Source organism: Heterodontus francisci, chromosome 2 (assembly GCF_036365525.1).
Source record: "Heterodontus francisci isolate sHetFra1 chromosome 2, sHetFra1.hap1, whole genome shotgun sequence".
Classification (NCBI taxonomy): domain Eukaryota; kingdom Metazoa; phylum Chordata; class Chondrichthyes; order Heterodontiformes; family Heterodontidae; genus Heterodontus; species Heterodontus francisci.
In genome coordinates, this window is record NC_090372.1 from 192,583,047 (window position 1) to 192,599,406 (window position 16,360).

Genomic DNA, 16,360 nt, shown 5'->3' on the forward strand with positions numbered 1-16,360 from the left:
CTTGAGCTTTTAATGCTGCTGTGAGTCAGATTAGCTTCAGGAAACGGCTTTGCATTGAAGCAAAAGCACTGGTCTGCAAGATGAATATCAACAGTCAACCTTCAAACTGCTGCAACTTTTCACAAGGCAAGAAGGAAACAAAAGAAAATGACTCATTCAAAAGAGTAAGTCATTTAATAATATGCTTTTATGCAATTTTATTACCATCAGATTGGAAACATTTATATATTACCAGGGTAGGACCAGTAAAATGTATACTATTTAGTACATCATGCTGTAGTGCATTATAATTTGCACAGAAGTGAGTCAATTACCTTTTACTGCTTTTGAGACACAATTTTCCCGATGAGTTTTTAAAGATATGCTACTGGCAGAAAGACAAAAGTTAAATATGAAACTATTTGACTATTTGCCAAGCAGGCATTTTCTTCGCCAGTGCTGGGAGCACTGACTGGAAATTCTACCCATGCTGCAAGTAGTTTAACAACATAATAAATTTGGAATGCTCTCCTACAAATTAAGGGGCTTGAGGCCATTGTACTGGTATCCTTGTCCCATCCAATTAGGTATTTCTTTCTAAAGCAATCATGTAAAACAAAGAAATTTCTATCTGGTCTTGTTTCCAATAATTAAGCAATTGGTATTGCCACCAAGTCTAGAACTGTGTCAAATGGCTTGCTACTTCTCCAAAACTCTGTAGAGGCAGCAGACTCAATGGGACTGACTGCATACTCCGTGGAGAGCCGGCATGGACTTGATGGGCCGAATGGCCTCCTTCTGTGCTGTAAATGAGTATTTCCTAAATTGGCTAGCAGTGATTTCCCCGTCAAGTGGAAAATTAGGTTACTCCCAGTGGACATACTACATCCTATTATCCATCGAGATACACAGATTCTTACAGTCCTTTTCCATTTTTTTTTAAAAAGCTGGGGAAAAAATTATCAAAAAGCCAACAAAATGGACTTGGGAAGGTGGTGGTAAATGTCATGCAATTTTTAACCCTATCAGTGTCTTAAACAACTTCTTACTTGGAGCTAACAGTAACTGGGGTTAAACAATATTTAAAGCTGCAGTATACTACAAGATAGATTTTGGGAAAAAGGTGTTTTTTAGCACACCAAGGAAGCATTTATTAAAAAGGCAAAAAGACTTTCACATTGTTAAATAAAAAAAATTGAATTTAGGCCCAATATTTTTAAATGTTCAATTATTACATGATGATTATTTTAGAAGTTGTCTTGAACACTGAAAACAGTGAGTTTCCATGGATGTGCCTATAGCACTAGTGACCAATCTCGCAGGCTTACTTGGGTTGTAAAATCACATACGACTGCACAGGATGATGCACTTCAGATGACCTAAAGAGAGTAGGCACAGTCTAAGTAAACATTCAGAACTATTTCTGTGTGTTACTGTACTTGACTTTACACCAGATCATTGTTTGATAAGTCATGCTCCTCCAGAAGAGGATTCTTAACCACACATTTATACAGCAATATAATGCAGCTTGAGGTTCTAAAAGCCACTAAACCAAATACATCTGGCCAGTCCTAAATATTCAAGGTGCTTACAATCTCATCCCCCGGTAGCCAATATCCTTCCTGTTCGATGCCAGCCTTTGAACCCTTGCAGCCCACAGTCAGTGTTTCAACAATCAGGCCGTCTTTTACTGCAAGGCCCAGCTGCCGATTGGTATCCTTTGGATGCATACTGTGGAGGCGAGACATGAATCTAAGGGAGAAACCACAGAGACCACTGTAATCAATCACTGGTAAATCAACAGTTGTGTCTAATAAAAACACAACTAATTTACAATGATAACCCCCAATAGAAATTCATTGATTAATTACTCAACATTCTGTGGATGAAACTTTCCATTGCCTAGTCAGGAATAAGGCAGATAACAAAGCAACAAATAACACATTACCAGATTGCATCGCAAAAGACGACTAATTCCCAGATTTTTAATTGTAACTTAAGTGCTTTGCTAATGTCAAAGAAAGAAAATTGAACAGGATGCAATTAACTGCTTGCCAACATTTTCCACAATGATTGTAATAAGCAGCTTTGTTAATAATATTGCTAAAACAGGAATTATTCATAGTTTATTAGTTACTTATATTTAGATTCAGTTTCTCAGTTAATACTGGGATGATAATACTCTTGACCCAAACTCTTGATCACTGACCCAAGCAAGTAAATGGACCGCTGGGTGGAACACTACCTAGAACTGTACTCTAGGGAAAATTATGTCACTGAGACCGCCCACAATGCAGCCCAGTCTCTGCCAGTCATAGATAAGCTGGACGAACAGCCAACAAAATCGGAGCTCAGTAACGCCATTCATTCTCTAGCCAGTGGAAAAGTCCCTGGAAAGGACGGCATTACCCATGAAATAATCAAGTGTGCCAAGCCTGCTATACTCTCAGCACTCCAGGAATTGCTTGGCCTGTGCTGGGATGAGGGAGCAGTACCACAGGACATGCGCAATGCCAAATATCATCACTCTCTATAAGAACAAGGGTGACTTGCAGTGACTGCGACAACTACTGTGGAATCTCCCTGCTCAGCACAGTGGGGAAAGCCTTCGCTCGAGTCATTTTAAACAGAGTCCAGAAACTGGCTGAGCGTGTCTACCGAGGCACAGTGCGGCTTTCGAGCAGAGAGATCCACCATTGACATGCTGTTCTCCCTTCACCAGCTACAGGAGAAATGCTGCAAACAACGTATACCCCTCTACGTTGCCTTCATAGATCTCAGCAAAGCCTTTGACCTCGTCAGCAGACACGGTCTCTTCAGACTACTAGAAAAGATCGGATGTCCACCAAAGCTACTAAGCATCATCACCTCAACAATATGAAAGGCACAATTCAGCATAACGGTGCATCATCAGACTCCTTTCCCATTCTGAGCGGTGTGAAACAGGGTTATGTTCTCACACCCACACTGTTTGGGATCTTCTTCTCACTGCTGCTCTCTCTTGCATTCAAGTCTTCAGAAGAAGGAATTTTCCTCCACACAAGATCAGATGGCAGGTCGTTCAACCTTGCCCGTCTTAGAGCGAAGACCAAAGTACAGAAAGTCCTCATCAGGGAACTCCTCTTTGCTGATGATGCTGCATTAACATCCCACACGGAAGAGTGTCTGCAGAGACTCCGACAGGCTTGCAGCTGCCTGCAACAAATTTGGCCTAACCATCAGTTTCAAGAAAATGATCATTGGCCAGGACGTCAGAAATGCTCCATCCATCAATATCGATGACCACTCTGGAAGTGTTTCAAGAGTTCGCCTACCTGGGCTCAATCATTACCAGCAACCTGTCTCTCAATGCAGAAATCAACAAGCGCATGGGAAAGACATCAGCTGCTATGTCCAGACCGGCCAAGAGGATGCGAGAAAATGGCGCACTGACACGGAACACAAAAGTCCGAGTGTATCAAGCCTGTGTCCTCAGTACCTTGCTCTATGGCAGCAAGGCCTGGACAATGTGTGCCAGCCAAGAGTGACGTCTCAATGCATTCCATCTTCGCTGTCTCCGGAGAATCCTTGGCATCAGATGGCAGGACCGTATCTCCAACGCAGAAGTCCTTGAGAGGCAGCCAATACCCCCAGCATGTACGCCCTACTGAGCCAGCAGCGCTTGAGATGGCTCGGCCATGTGAGCCGCATGGAAGATGGCAGGATCCCCAACGACGTATTGTACAGCGAGCTCGTCACTGGTATCAGACCCACCGGCCCTCCATGTCTCCACTTTAAAGACGTCTGCAAATGCGACATGAAGTCTTACGACTTTGACAACAAGTCTTACGACTTTGACAACAAGATCCAGTTGCCAGCGATTGCCAGAGCTGGCGGACAGCTTTAAAGGCGGGGCTGAAGACAGGCGAGTCGAAGAGACTGAGCAGTTGGCAGGAAAAGAGACAGCAGCGTAAGGAGAGAGCCAACTATGTAATAGCCCCGAAAACCAACTTTACCTGCAGTGTCTGTGGAAGAGTCTGTCACTCTAGAATTGGCCTTTATAGCCACTCCAGGCGCTGCTGCAGAAACCACTGACCACCTCTAGGTGCTTACCCATTATCTCTCGAGACAAGGAGGCCAAAAGGGAGGTCAGAATACTCTTTGATTTAGTTCTAAAGTTGAAAGTGAAAACCAACTGTAGCTAACAAAAAGAGGCACGAACGGTATTTAACTGTAGCACCTAATTTAAAAATACTTAAACACTGCCACTGCATAAATAAACATGGTTCAACTTGGTATCTCAAGCACAACACATCAAAATAATTAAATATTGTGTCGCAATGTGCTACATTTTTACTAAATTTTACTCAATGGCATCAGTGGCAGCACTTTCACCAGAGTCAGATGGTCGTGGGCTCAACCGCCTTCTCCAGAGCACATAATCTGGCCTGATATTTGAGAACAGTATTGTGGAAGTGCTGCATATTGGAATTTCTGTCTTTCAGATGAGACATTAATCCAAGGGTTTGTCCTCTCTGATGTCCTGACCAATATCAATCCTTCAACTGACATCACTAAATCATTTATATTACTGCTGTTGTAGGAAATTGGCTCACACATTTCCTACATTACATAGGTGACTAGACCTCAAAGGTACACCATTGTCTACAAAGAGCTCTGGGATGTACTGAGGTCATGAAAGGCGCTCTGTAAGTGCAGGTTCTTCTTTACCAGTATGAAGTAAAAGGACATACGAACATACAAATTAGGAGCAGGAGTAGGCCACTCAACCCCTTGAGCCTGTTCCGTCATTCAGTCAGTTCATGGCTGAATTGATTACACCACATTTCCACCTACCCCCGATAACCTTCCACCCCCCTGCTTATCAAGAATCTATCTACCTCTGCCTTAAAAATATTCAAAGACTCTGCTTCCACTGCCTTTTGAGGAAGAGAATTCCAAAGACTCACCACCTTCTGAGAGAAAAAATTTCTTCTCATCTGTCTTAAATGGGCGACCCCTTATTTTTAAACAGTGACCCCTAGTTCTCAATTCTTCCATAAGGGGAAACATCCTTTCCACATCCACCCTGTCAAGACCCCTCAGGATCTTATGTGTTTCAATCAAGTCGCCTCTTACTCTTCTAAATTCCAGCAGATACAAGCCTAGCCTGTCCAGTCTTTCCTCGTAAGACAGCCCACCCATTCCAGGTATTAGTCGAGTAAACCTTCACTGTACTGCCTCCAAAGCAGTTACATCCTTCCTTAAATAAGGAGACCAGTACTGTACACAGTACTCTAGATGTGGTCTCACTTATGCTCTGTTTAGCTGAAGCATAACCTCCCTCACAAGGTGCTTTCTGTGAACTCGGCCAATAATGGAGAACCAGAGATTACTTGAAGGGAAATGCATTTCAGAAGAGAAAGTCAATAGGTAAATATGAATAGGGCATGTCAGACCAGTGCTTGTTTAATGCAAACTTCTTCCTTACTGTTGCCATCCCTCCTATATTTATTGATTTATGTTAGGAGACTTTAAAGGAAAAATGGAAGGGGGAAATGCCCTTTGAAAATGAACTTTAACCAGAAAGGTAACCTGGCAGATGTGACTGGACAAAAATCTGAGAATAACAAAACAAGTGTGCTGAAAAAGCAGGTGGAAGCCAAGGAACACAAATCATTTGACAAGCTAGGAATAGCAGAGATCAGCCTTGGGAAAGCATTTGTCTAGTCTCGAGAAGCTGCGTAGAAACAGACGTAGCCATTTTTCTGGTTATCGAAGAAATCAGGGTCGGTGGGGGCAACCGAGTGGTGGGGAAATGTAGACGAGACAATAGAAAGATGCGGATTTACAAAAATGCTTTGGGCTAAAAAGGCAATTTTAGACACTTGCGGAAAGAAATGTTAGGAGGAAATGAGAACATGTAAAACATCAAGCAAAGTGAAAAGCCAAACAACGTGAATTGAAGATTTTGGTGTGGTTCACACTCCAGGGACTGGATTTTGTGCTGGCAGCGGGGCTACCTGCGCCAGGCCAAAATGGCGGGATGAATCCCACCTTGGCGTTTCCGAGATCACCCCCCCGACACAATCTTGCATTGTTATGGCACTTAAGGGCCAGGCGCCAGGATCACCATCCCTTTAAAGACGGGGATCCCGCCTCCAAGAGTGCTGGCCAATCACTGGGCCGGCTGCACTACTGTAGCAGCAGCGCCACCTGGAGCGGTGGCTATTGCCGGTACTGCAAAGGCCTGGAACCTAGGTCCAGCACTGGAGATCCGAACCAGAGGTAGGTGAGTCAGGGCCGCCAGGCCAGTTCGGAAGTCCCGACAAGGAGGAATGGGAGGGTGGACCTTCAGTGTAGGGGGGAAGGGTGCCCAGGGAGGTGGAGTTATTCCTGGCAGGGGTCCTGCCCACGGAGGACTGACCACCCCCCACGACCGCAAGGAGGGCGCTTCGTTTTACTAACGACCTCCCCACATGCGTGGCAGAGATACCACCCGCTGCTGGTTAAATCGCAGCGGTGGGTGGAAGAAGTCCATTAATAGGCCACTTAAGGGCTTCAATTGGCCTTTGGGCGAGAAGACCGTCATCGGCCTATCCTGCGCCTGACAGACGTCACTTGGCGATGGGCCCTTCGCACCCCCACCCCCCCCCGTCTCGGACTCTGTCCCGGGGGGCACATAAAATCGAGCCCCAGGTTCCCAGAAATCAAATTTGACAAGTCCAGCACCAAGAGGAGGCAGGTGGCACTGGGGGAAGAGGTTAATCTGCTTGAATTACCAACTTGGGTCACATAACATCACTCTGTATCAGATGGGTGCAGTGATCATGATGCAAACTGTCCAAGCACTGAGAGTCAGTCACCCATCCTCACACCTGGGGTATAGATATATAGGAGAAAACTGGGGGCTGAAAATGTGTTTAATAATTGCATCCATTCCAACTGAAAATTACATATGTAAACGGGCCACTTCGGAAGGATTTTTCTTCGTAAAAAGCCCAAACTGAGGTAGGTCTCGTCTCTGCTTTACAGATAAACACACTCAGGTTTTTTCCCTCCCAGACTCCAAGAGTCATAGAGATTGGATTCTACCCTACATGTATTCGACCTTACACCTTGCCCACACATCTCACCCTATCCACTCTGCTCAACCCCCCCGCCCCCCCACAAACCGACACCCAGCTCTTCCCAACTGGCCAGTTACATTTCTGCTGAATTACTTGCCAACCTCTTCAAAGGTGATTTGACAGAAGTAGATATATAAATACACAAAATCAATAGGATTTGAATTTACCAATATTGTGCCCATCAAGTAAAATCTTGACTCTGTATACACACACACATGGGAACAATCTGCTTCCAATGTCTGATGATACGTGCACGTGTGCGAAAGGGGGTAGGGGGAGAAATCAGATCCAAGGAGGTATATTTTATAAGACATATTTGTGCACATATTCTCAGGACAGACAAAAGACAGCGTTCATATACTATTATTCTGCAACATGTCATGAAACAAAAACATTCAATACTGAATCAGGTTCACCCAATTCACTTTAAAATCAAACAGCTGAAGCATTGCAAAGAAAACACAGGTTGGAACTAATTTAAAAGTAGCAGCATATTGTGGGATTCAGTCAATAGTAAATTTGTAAACCTCACTCACAGGTTTGTGGGAAGTTTCGAAACCATCAGTATTACTACCTAGCACATCCCAACCATCTTTGAGGCCATAGCATTCACCCATATATGTCCTTGCTCTCTGAAAACCTCTTCCTAAAGCCCTCTACATTCAAAAGCCTCAATATTCCACCTTTTCAGCCATGCCTTTATCAACCCTAACTCTACTCTCAACTCCTGAACAATGCCCTCTGTATATGAAGTAACTTGAGCCCTTTTGCTGCAGGCTGGATTTTGCGGTCATTGACCTCAAAGAAAGCTGCCCACAAAGATCTCTGTGGCGTGCACTTCCCCTTTTGCTTCTGCCACCAAATCAAGGGGATCTTTATACGACTAGCAACAGTGATGTCATCAAGCATGCCATCATACTGCAGTATTCTCAGACTGCAAACCAGGAAATAAATGCCACAAAATCTTTGCATTTTTAATTTTTACAAATAGTGAAATAAATGACTGGGACACAAACATGGGATTAAGGTAGAAGCTAAAATACTGTAAATAAGCTTTAAGAAATAAAAATGTGGAATTTATCATAATGGAGAAATCTGACATTCAACAAATATAAAATTACCCTTTCAGAGACAGTGAGGCTGTTCAGCAGTAATTATGAACCTGGTAAGTCATTAAAAACTAGCTTTATCTCATTTAGCAAGGTTTAACTTTTTCAAGGGATTTTACAATGAGACTAAGAGCTTAAGAATGGAAGTTATCATCAGTTTAATGATTTTCAAATGATTACAATCTGGGGGGACCTCAACAGCGTACCCTCTGGAGAATCAATGACTGCAACGTCTGGATTTCTGCGTTTAACTGCACGTGTGGGGACTTCAGAAGTTGCTGCCAGTTTCAGAGGAGTAATGACGGTGAACACGGACAGTTTCGCTATCATTATTGCAAAAACGGGCATATGTTAATGACACTGTGCACATTGTTATTCTTGTTGTAATTCTGTGTAAACTCTAGTTTTTAAATAATACATTGTAGCTTCTCCCACCTCCACCAATCACTCTTAACTCTAATTACATTTTCCCTCTAACCACAATGAATTTTGCGAACCGGAGCAGGTAGACAGTTCTCCCTTGAGGCTAGACAGCTGGATTTAACAGGATGGCAGAACAGTTACATTTAAGTCTGAAGTCAAGGAATGTGCAGACAAGAATACGAAAAATAATTGGCACATACCGAGCTTTGATTTAGTTCCTAAATACTATGAAATAAAGTATTTCCATTCATTACTAAAAAACAAACGCCAATATGTGTTGTTCTGAATGGTGACAAAGAGTACCCTCAACGAAACAGGAGTCAAACCTTTGGCAAATTAGTGTCCCAGGACCGATACAAGAGTTGGCAGGTCCCTGTTCTCAATCAGTTACACCCTGGGAATCTGTAGGTCAGACTCCAAAATTTATCAGTTGCCGTTTAAAAATGGTTCAGAATTTCTTATTTTCCGTTAACACCTCTATACTTAATTTCTTGCCCAAATCAAACTAAACAGAAGCTGTTGAACGTGTTGCCTAAAAAGCTGTTGAGTTTGAACCTTCTCAAAGCAATGAAAAAGGAGCTCTTTCAGCTTACTGTCAACATCACCAAGGAGAGCAAGAAGGCTCTATACAGTTTAACACAGTTTCAGAATCAGGTGACCTGTTGAATGTTATTATAAAATTCTGGTCTCAACTCTTTTCCTGCCCTCTCATTCATGAAGGTAATCCTTCCAGTTTTCACTAAGAAACTCAAATAAATATTTCAATGACATACACCTCAGACGGCAGCTATGTTCAGCTTCAACAACTGTTTAAAAAAACCCCACGGGCATTCACAACTGTACTACATTTGTTACTCCAGATTCCAAATGCAGGCAAGGCATGCCCACTGCTAATGATAGGTGGGGGTGAGAAGAGGGGAGCAAGTTCCACCGTGCTAGGAGGGACAGAAAGAGTAAGCTCATATGGATGTCCTCCCAATATCATTGATTTCAAATCTACCCTAAAGGGAAATGGTCTTGTGATTTCTATTATAAGCTGAACACTATGGTAATAAAGGCTGCAGGAATGGAGAGGAAATACAGAAATTATTTAGTGATTTGACCAGGAATTTTTAAAAAATAAATACTGCTACCTGAAACAAATTGGTAGTTAAGAGTCTAACAAAACAACCCAGTTGGGAGCAATATAGTGTAACATATGAACTGGCCACCCTGCAAATGATAGTTTCAAAGGAATAGGAGGAAGAAGAATGAAAACAAAACAGACCGCAACAGATCACGCACCTGCTTTCTGAACAATTAGTCCATCTTAGGTAACATATGGTATTGGATTTTTCATTTAAAATTTGATCTTCCTTGAATGGTGTACAGCAGGGAAACCACCTTGCTGGATCGAAACTAATTAAGTTGCTTAGCAACAAAATAAGAACAAAGAATCTTAGAATCATAGAATGATGCAGCACAAGATGACGACACGGTGCATTTTGCCTGTGCCACTCTTTGAAAGATCTATGCAATTAGTCTTACTCCTCTGCTCTTTCCCAAAAGGCTGACATTTTTTTTTTCCCTTCAAGTATTTATTCAATTCCCTTTGAAAGTTATTACTGAATCTGCTACCACCACCCTTTCAAGCAGTGCATCCCAGGTCATCATAACGCATATAAAAAAAATTCTTATCTCGCCTCTGGTTCTTTTACCAATTACCTTAAATCCATGCCCTCTGAGTACCGCCCTTTCTGCCGCTGGAAACTTTTTCCGTATTTACTCTGTCAAAGCTTTTCATAATTTTGAATAGCTCTATTAAATCACTCCTTAACCTTTTCTGCTCTAAGGAGAACAATCCCAGCTTCCCCAGTCTCTCTACGTAACTGAAGACCCATAGCCCTGGTACCATTCCAGCAAATCTCCACTGCACCCTTTCAAAGGACATCCTTCCAAAAATGTGGTGCCCAGAATTGGACACAATACTAGGGCTAACCAGTGATTTATACAGATTCAGCATAACTTCCTTTCTTTTGTATTCTATGCCTCAGTTTATAAAGCCCAGGATTTATATGTTTTTTTGAACAGCCATATCTACTTGTTCTGCCACCTTCAAAGATTTATGCAAGCACACTCCCAGATATCTCTTCCTGATCCCTTTAAAATTGTTAGTTTATATTGCCTCTCCTCATTCTTCCTACCAAAATGCATCACACCACACTTCTAGACTACAAGATCATAAAAATAACTTGGACAAACAAAGGAAGGAAAAAGCTTTTCCTCCTCACCTAATCATGCATTTTCCCCTCACATATTTCATTTTTGTGCAAGAAATCAAAATGCTGAAGAGGTTTGTAAAATCTAATGAAAAGAATGGTACTATGAAAGAAAAAGAAAATGGAGTGTCCTTTTTGGTGGGTAGAGGGGGTTGGAGGGGAAAAGTGTGCGTTTCTACACTTGCAAAGCAAATACGACAGTAATGTGCAAGTTTAATGTGTCACTTACAGTCTCCGCAAATTAACTGCTGACTGCACTTAGGCTATCTTGTTACAATATTAAATTTCACCTGCAACTGTCACATCTTGGTCGAAAATGCTTAATTAATTAAGATACAGCAAGTTTAAAAATGTTTAAAGGACAGACTCACAAATGTGAAATAAAGTAGCATAGAGTTCAGATCCAGAAATAGGATCTGCAAGCAAGAAATAGTTCAGTTGCTAGGATTCTTTTTCTAGTTTTGGTGACCCAGTCCAAGGACCTGGGCATTTGTCTACCATGAAGCTGATTTTTGTGCAAAATCACTTTTGGGATGTTTAATAAAATACTGGATAAATGTTAAGTACTGATCTAGGTGCTTTTCACGTTTACAGAAGGGCAAAATGAAAAATTAGCTATTTAGGTTCATTAAATATTCAAAGAGAATCAGGCCATATTGTGCATAAAAATGCAGTCAAGTGTAATTTTTTTTTTAAAAAGAGAAAGAACGTCACTTGGCAAAACTCCCCATACACTATTTAAAAATCCAGTTTTTAGACATACTTTGTTATCCTGTCCAAGTTTGCAATTTGCTTTTGATTGCGGATGACTTCAATGGCATTCCAGAGTCGCTGGACCACTTGTGAGTCTGACAGCCTCCTTTTTGCTAGACGAACCATGGTCTTATCTAGTCAGTGAGCTGCATCAAAAGAATAAAGACAACAGGGTTAGTCAATAGCAGTAGGACTGATCTTAAACCCTGCTCATTTATTCAGTTGCAGAAGGCAAAGATTCAGATAATGACCTTTTTGGCTTATTTCCCTTTGTTTAAATAAAGGTCAAACGGCCAAGATTTTGGAAGGGAATATTATGCTGACAGTAATGGCATGTTTTGAGAAAGTATGAAGAAAATATGCAGCTAGCAAATAGGTAGGATAAAGTACAGAAAGAAATGAGGGGACAATGAACAAAACAAAGATTTTTTCCTCCAGCAAGATTATGCAAAAAAGGAAACCAAGAGTATGCATGCAGAGTAACCAATGAAAGTAATGAGACCAACTTCAAAACTGAAGTACTGGAAGCCAATGATTACTAAATTATAACTGTTATTTGAGTCAGAAAAGAATCCACTGCCTACAGCACAAAGTTACCTCCAGGATAATTACGAACATATATACGAGCATATGAATTAGGAGAAGACGACCATTCGGCCCCTCTAGCCTGCTCTGCCATTCAATAAGGTCATGGCTGATCTGTTTGTGTCTCAAATTCCACCTATCTACCTCCAATAACCTTTGATTCCCTTGCCCGTCTTCTGAGGCAGAGAGTTCCAAAGTCGCATAACCCTCTGAGAAAAAATTGCTCCTCATCTCTGTCCTAAACGTGTGACCCCTAATCTTAAAACAGTGCCCGCTAGTTCTGGACTCACCCACAAGAAGAAACATAGTTTCCACATCCACCTTGTCAAGACTATTCAGGATCTTATATACTTCAATCTAAACTCCAGTGAAAACAAGCCCAGTCTGTCCAACCTTTTCGCGTAAGACAACCCGCTCGCTCCAGGTATCAATCTAGTAAACCTCCTCTGAACCGTCTCCAAAGCATTCACATCTTTCCTTAAATGTGACCAAAACTGCACACAGTATGAGAGATGTGGTCTCACCAATGCCCTGTATAACTGAAGCATAACATCCTTACTTTTACTTTCAATTCGTCTCGTAATAAAGGATAGCATTCCATTAGCCTTCTTGATTACTTGAGGTACCTGTATATTAACTTTTTGTGCCTTATCCACTAGAACACCTTGATCCCTCTGCACCTTGGAAGTCTGCAGTCGTTCTCCGTTTAAGTAATACTTTGCTTTTTTATTCTTCCTGCCAAAGTGAACAACTTCACATTTTCCCACATTATACTCCATCTGCCAGATTTTTGCCCACTCACTCAACCTATCTACATCAGTCTGCAAGCTCCTTATGTCCTCTTCACAATATACTTCCCTACCTATCTTTGTATCATCTGCAAATTTAGCTACCATGCTATCGTTCCCCTCATCTAAGTCATTGATATAAATTGTAAAAAGTTGAGGCCCCAGAGCAGACCCCTGCAGGACTCCACTCGTCACATCCTGCCAATCAGAAATGGGCACATTTATGCGTACTCTGTTTTCTGCCAGCCAGCCAATCTTCTTTCCATGCTAATATGTTAACCACTACACCATAAGCTGCTACGTTGCGCAATAACCTTTTATGTGGCATCTTGTCAAATGCCTTCTGGAAATCCTAGTACAGAATGTCAACGGGCTCCCCTTTATCTATGGTACATGCAACTCCCTCAAAGAACGCCAATAAATTGGTTAAACATGATCTCCCTTTCACAAAGCCAAGCTTTGTAGCTATTATTTTTGGAACTTCCCTTCCTCCAATGCTACCCACCGTCCATTCTACTCTGCTACTGACCTACAAGATGGTACGTCTGAACAATGCCCAATTAGAAGAGAGTTTCCACACCACAAATGGTCAAGTGAAAGTGACTTGTTTATCCAAATATTCTAATCAGTTTTGATAATTTCATTATTGTTAACTAATCGACCCTTTTCACCCAATAGAGAGATCAGACAGCAAAAGAAAAAAATTGCAGATGCTACAACAACTGTAACATAGAAAAATCTCCCAAAACTTTTGGAAAGAGAAGGACACCAAATCTTTGTGTTGGAGTCAAGAGGTCACAGAATATTTGGTCAGAGATTTGTTTCCAAGAGGCTCTTAAGGATCAAGCTAGAAGAGGCAGAAGGGTTTAGGGAGAGAGTTCCATAATGCAGGGGCAAAGTTGCTGAAAATTCTGCAATGATTATGGAATAGACAATATACAGAAGACCAGAGCTAAGGGCCTAAGGATATGGGGAAGAACACCAGGCTAGGAGGACAAGGTGGGGCAGATTTGGACACTTCAAGAATTTTATATTCAATGCATTTTTGAATATGCATTCAATGGACACAGTGGAGTCAGTGCAGATGAAAGGATGGGCCTGGTAGGCAACAAGCAGGACTCGAGTGCAGGATAAATTTTAAAATTTGCACAGGACACAAACCAAGAAGTCAGTGAGTAGGTTATTGGAGAGATAGAGTCCAGAGTTGACAAAAAAATGTAGATAAGGGCTTTACGTGACAGTGATGTTGCAGAGGTGGATGGATTGTAGGGTCTGAAACTCACTAAGACATCAGTGTTTCATACAGCCTGGTCAACCTCAGCAGCCAGTCAGGAAGAATGTAAGAAAAATGGATGGTTGCAAACCAATTTGGAGTATACTTAGGTCATGAAACGCACTAAATAAATGCAGGACTTCCTTTTACAGCTCTTCAAGCCTGCTCCATCATTCAATAAGATCATGGCTGAACTTCTACATTAACTCCAATTTCCTGTCCTATCCCCATATCCCCCTAGTGCCCAAAAACATATCAAATCAGTCTTGAATGTACTCAACAACTGAGCATAGACAGCCCTCTGGGCTGTGTGAATTCAAAAGATTCACTTCCCACTGTGCGCAGAAATTTCTCGTCTCAGTTGTAAATAGTCACTTTTACATCCTGAGACTGTGACCTCTAGTTCTGGGCTCTTCATGCGAAACAGCCTCTCAGCATCAACCCTGTTTAGCCCTCTCAGAATTTTGTATGTTTCCATGAGATCACCTCTCACTCTGCTAAACTCCAGAGTATATAGGCCCAGTCTACTTTAATCTCTCCTCATAGGACAACCCTATCATCCCAGGAATCAATCTAGTGAACCCCCTCTAAGGCAAATATAATCTTCTGATACTCCAAGCCACTTCATAGAAAGGCTAAAATATCAACATGTGTCTTCTAATTGCTTGCTATACCTCCATGTTAACTTTGTGATTTGTGTACAACATCCAAATTCCTCTGACTACTGTGACGGAAACCATACCTGCCAAATGGAAACATATTAAATTTGTCATATGGAACACTATTTGAACTTTTACGGGACAGTGAACATAACATTAAAAAGACCACAGAGCTGAATGGCTGAAAACATGGCTGCACATTTGCATTATGAGAAACAGTTGCATAGAGACACAATGGGAATGCTCCCTGATTAAATTAATCAGATGGATTTTGTCAATAGTGATGATCAAGAGATTGAGAGTCATTGTCTCTGTAAGAGCCAGCAGTCCACCCCCACTGAGTATGTCTAGTAAGCTTTGAAGAATCAACAATCCTCGCAGGCTATGCTGTTTCAAACAAGGAGCTGGTTACATGACTAACCTGCTGGCCAACCTGGGAATTGATTGAATTGTGCCTCACAGAAAGGTTTGGGAAGACTGCAATTTTGAAGACCAAAGAAAAGCAAGGTCTCTCTCTCTCTCACACGCAAAGTTCCAGGGACCCACAGAAGTAACTTAAGCCTCAAGACAGAAGACCCCTGCAGCCTTCTGGTACCAGCGAAACAAGTTTGAAAGTGTGCACTGGGCCCCAATGAGAACTGCAAGACTTAACTGCAATCAAGGCCTTCACTTCCAAACCACAAACAGTAACTGAATTCCATCTACTACTTCAAACCTTGCCCCTTTAATTCTTTCTCCCCCCTCTGTATCTATTTGTGTGTGTTTATCACGTAGGATCCCCAAAGACACATTGTACAGCGAGCTCGCCACTGGTATCAGACCCACCGGCCGTCCATGTCTCCGTTATAAAGACGTCTGCAAACGCGACATGAAATCGTGTGACATTGATCACAAGTCGTGGGAGTCAGTTGCCAGCATTCGCCAGAGCTGGCGGGCAGCCATAAAGACAGGGCTAAATTGTGGCGAGTCGAAGAGACTTAGTAGTTGGCAGGAAAAAAGACAGAGGCGCAAGGGGAGAGCCAACTGTGCAACAGCCCCAACAAACAAATTTCTCTGCAGCACCTGTGGAAGAGCCTGTCACTCCAGAATTGGCCTTTATAGCCACTCCAGGCGCTGCTTCACAAACCACTGACCACCTCCAGGCGCGTATCCATTGTCTCTCGAGATAAGGAGGCCCAAAAGAAAGAAGATCACGTATGCATGCTAGCGTGGTTGCATCGTGTATTTTTAACTGAGTTAGAGTGTTAAGGTTAATAAACTTAAACCTTTCTTGTTTAAACCTGAGAAAGCCTGTCTGTTTGGTTCCTTTACAATTGCTATTAGAGAGCACTGAGCAAGGACTCACTGAGGGGAATGTAAAAACAGTGATTTAAAAGTTAAACCCTGTTACGACCAAACCAGGAAAGTGGCGAGAGGGGAGCCTG

General features: G+C 42.2%; 1 protein-coding gene across 8 annotated transcripts in view; it reads right to left on the bottom strand.

Moving 5' to 3' along the window:
- zmynd11 (zinc finger, MYND-type containing 11) overlaps window positions 1–16,360 on the bottom strand; it is a 231,668-nt gene that overhangs the window by 131,823 nt on the left and 83,485 nt on the right. For 5 of the 8 annotated variants that reach the window (XM_068014979.1, XM_068014982.1, XM_068014978.1 and 2 more), the window contains exons 2-3: window positions 11,642–11,777; window positions 1,572–1,731 (exon numbers count right to left, since the gene is read on the bottom strand). In XM_068014979.1, the coding sequence (XP_067871080.1) occupies window positions 1,572–1,731; window positions 11,642–11,757 (276 nt within the window). In that variant the 5' untranslated portion in view covers window positions 11,758–11,777. Of the gene's footprint in view, window positions 1–1,307; window positions 1,326–1,571; window positions 1,732–11,641; window positions 11,778–16,360 lie in introns of those variants that run through there. The other 3 variants (XM_068014984.1, XM_068014983.1, XM_068014985.1) reach the window with 2 other exon arrangements.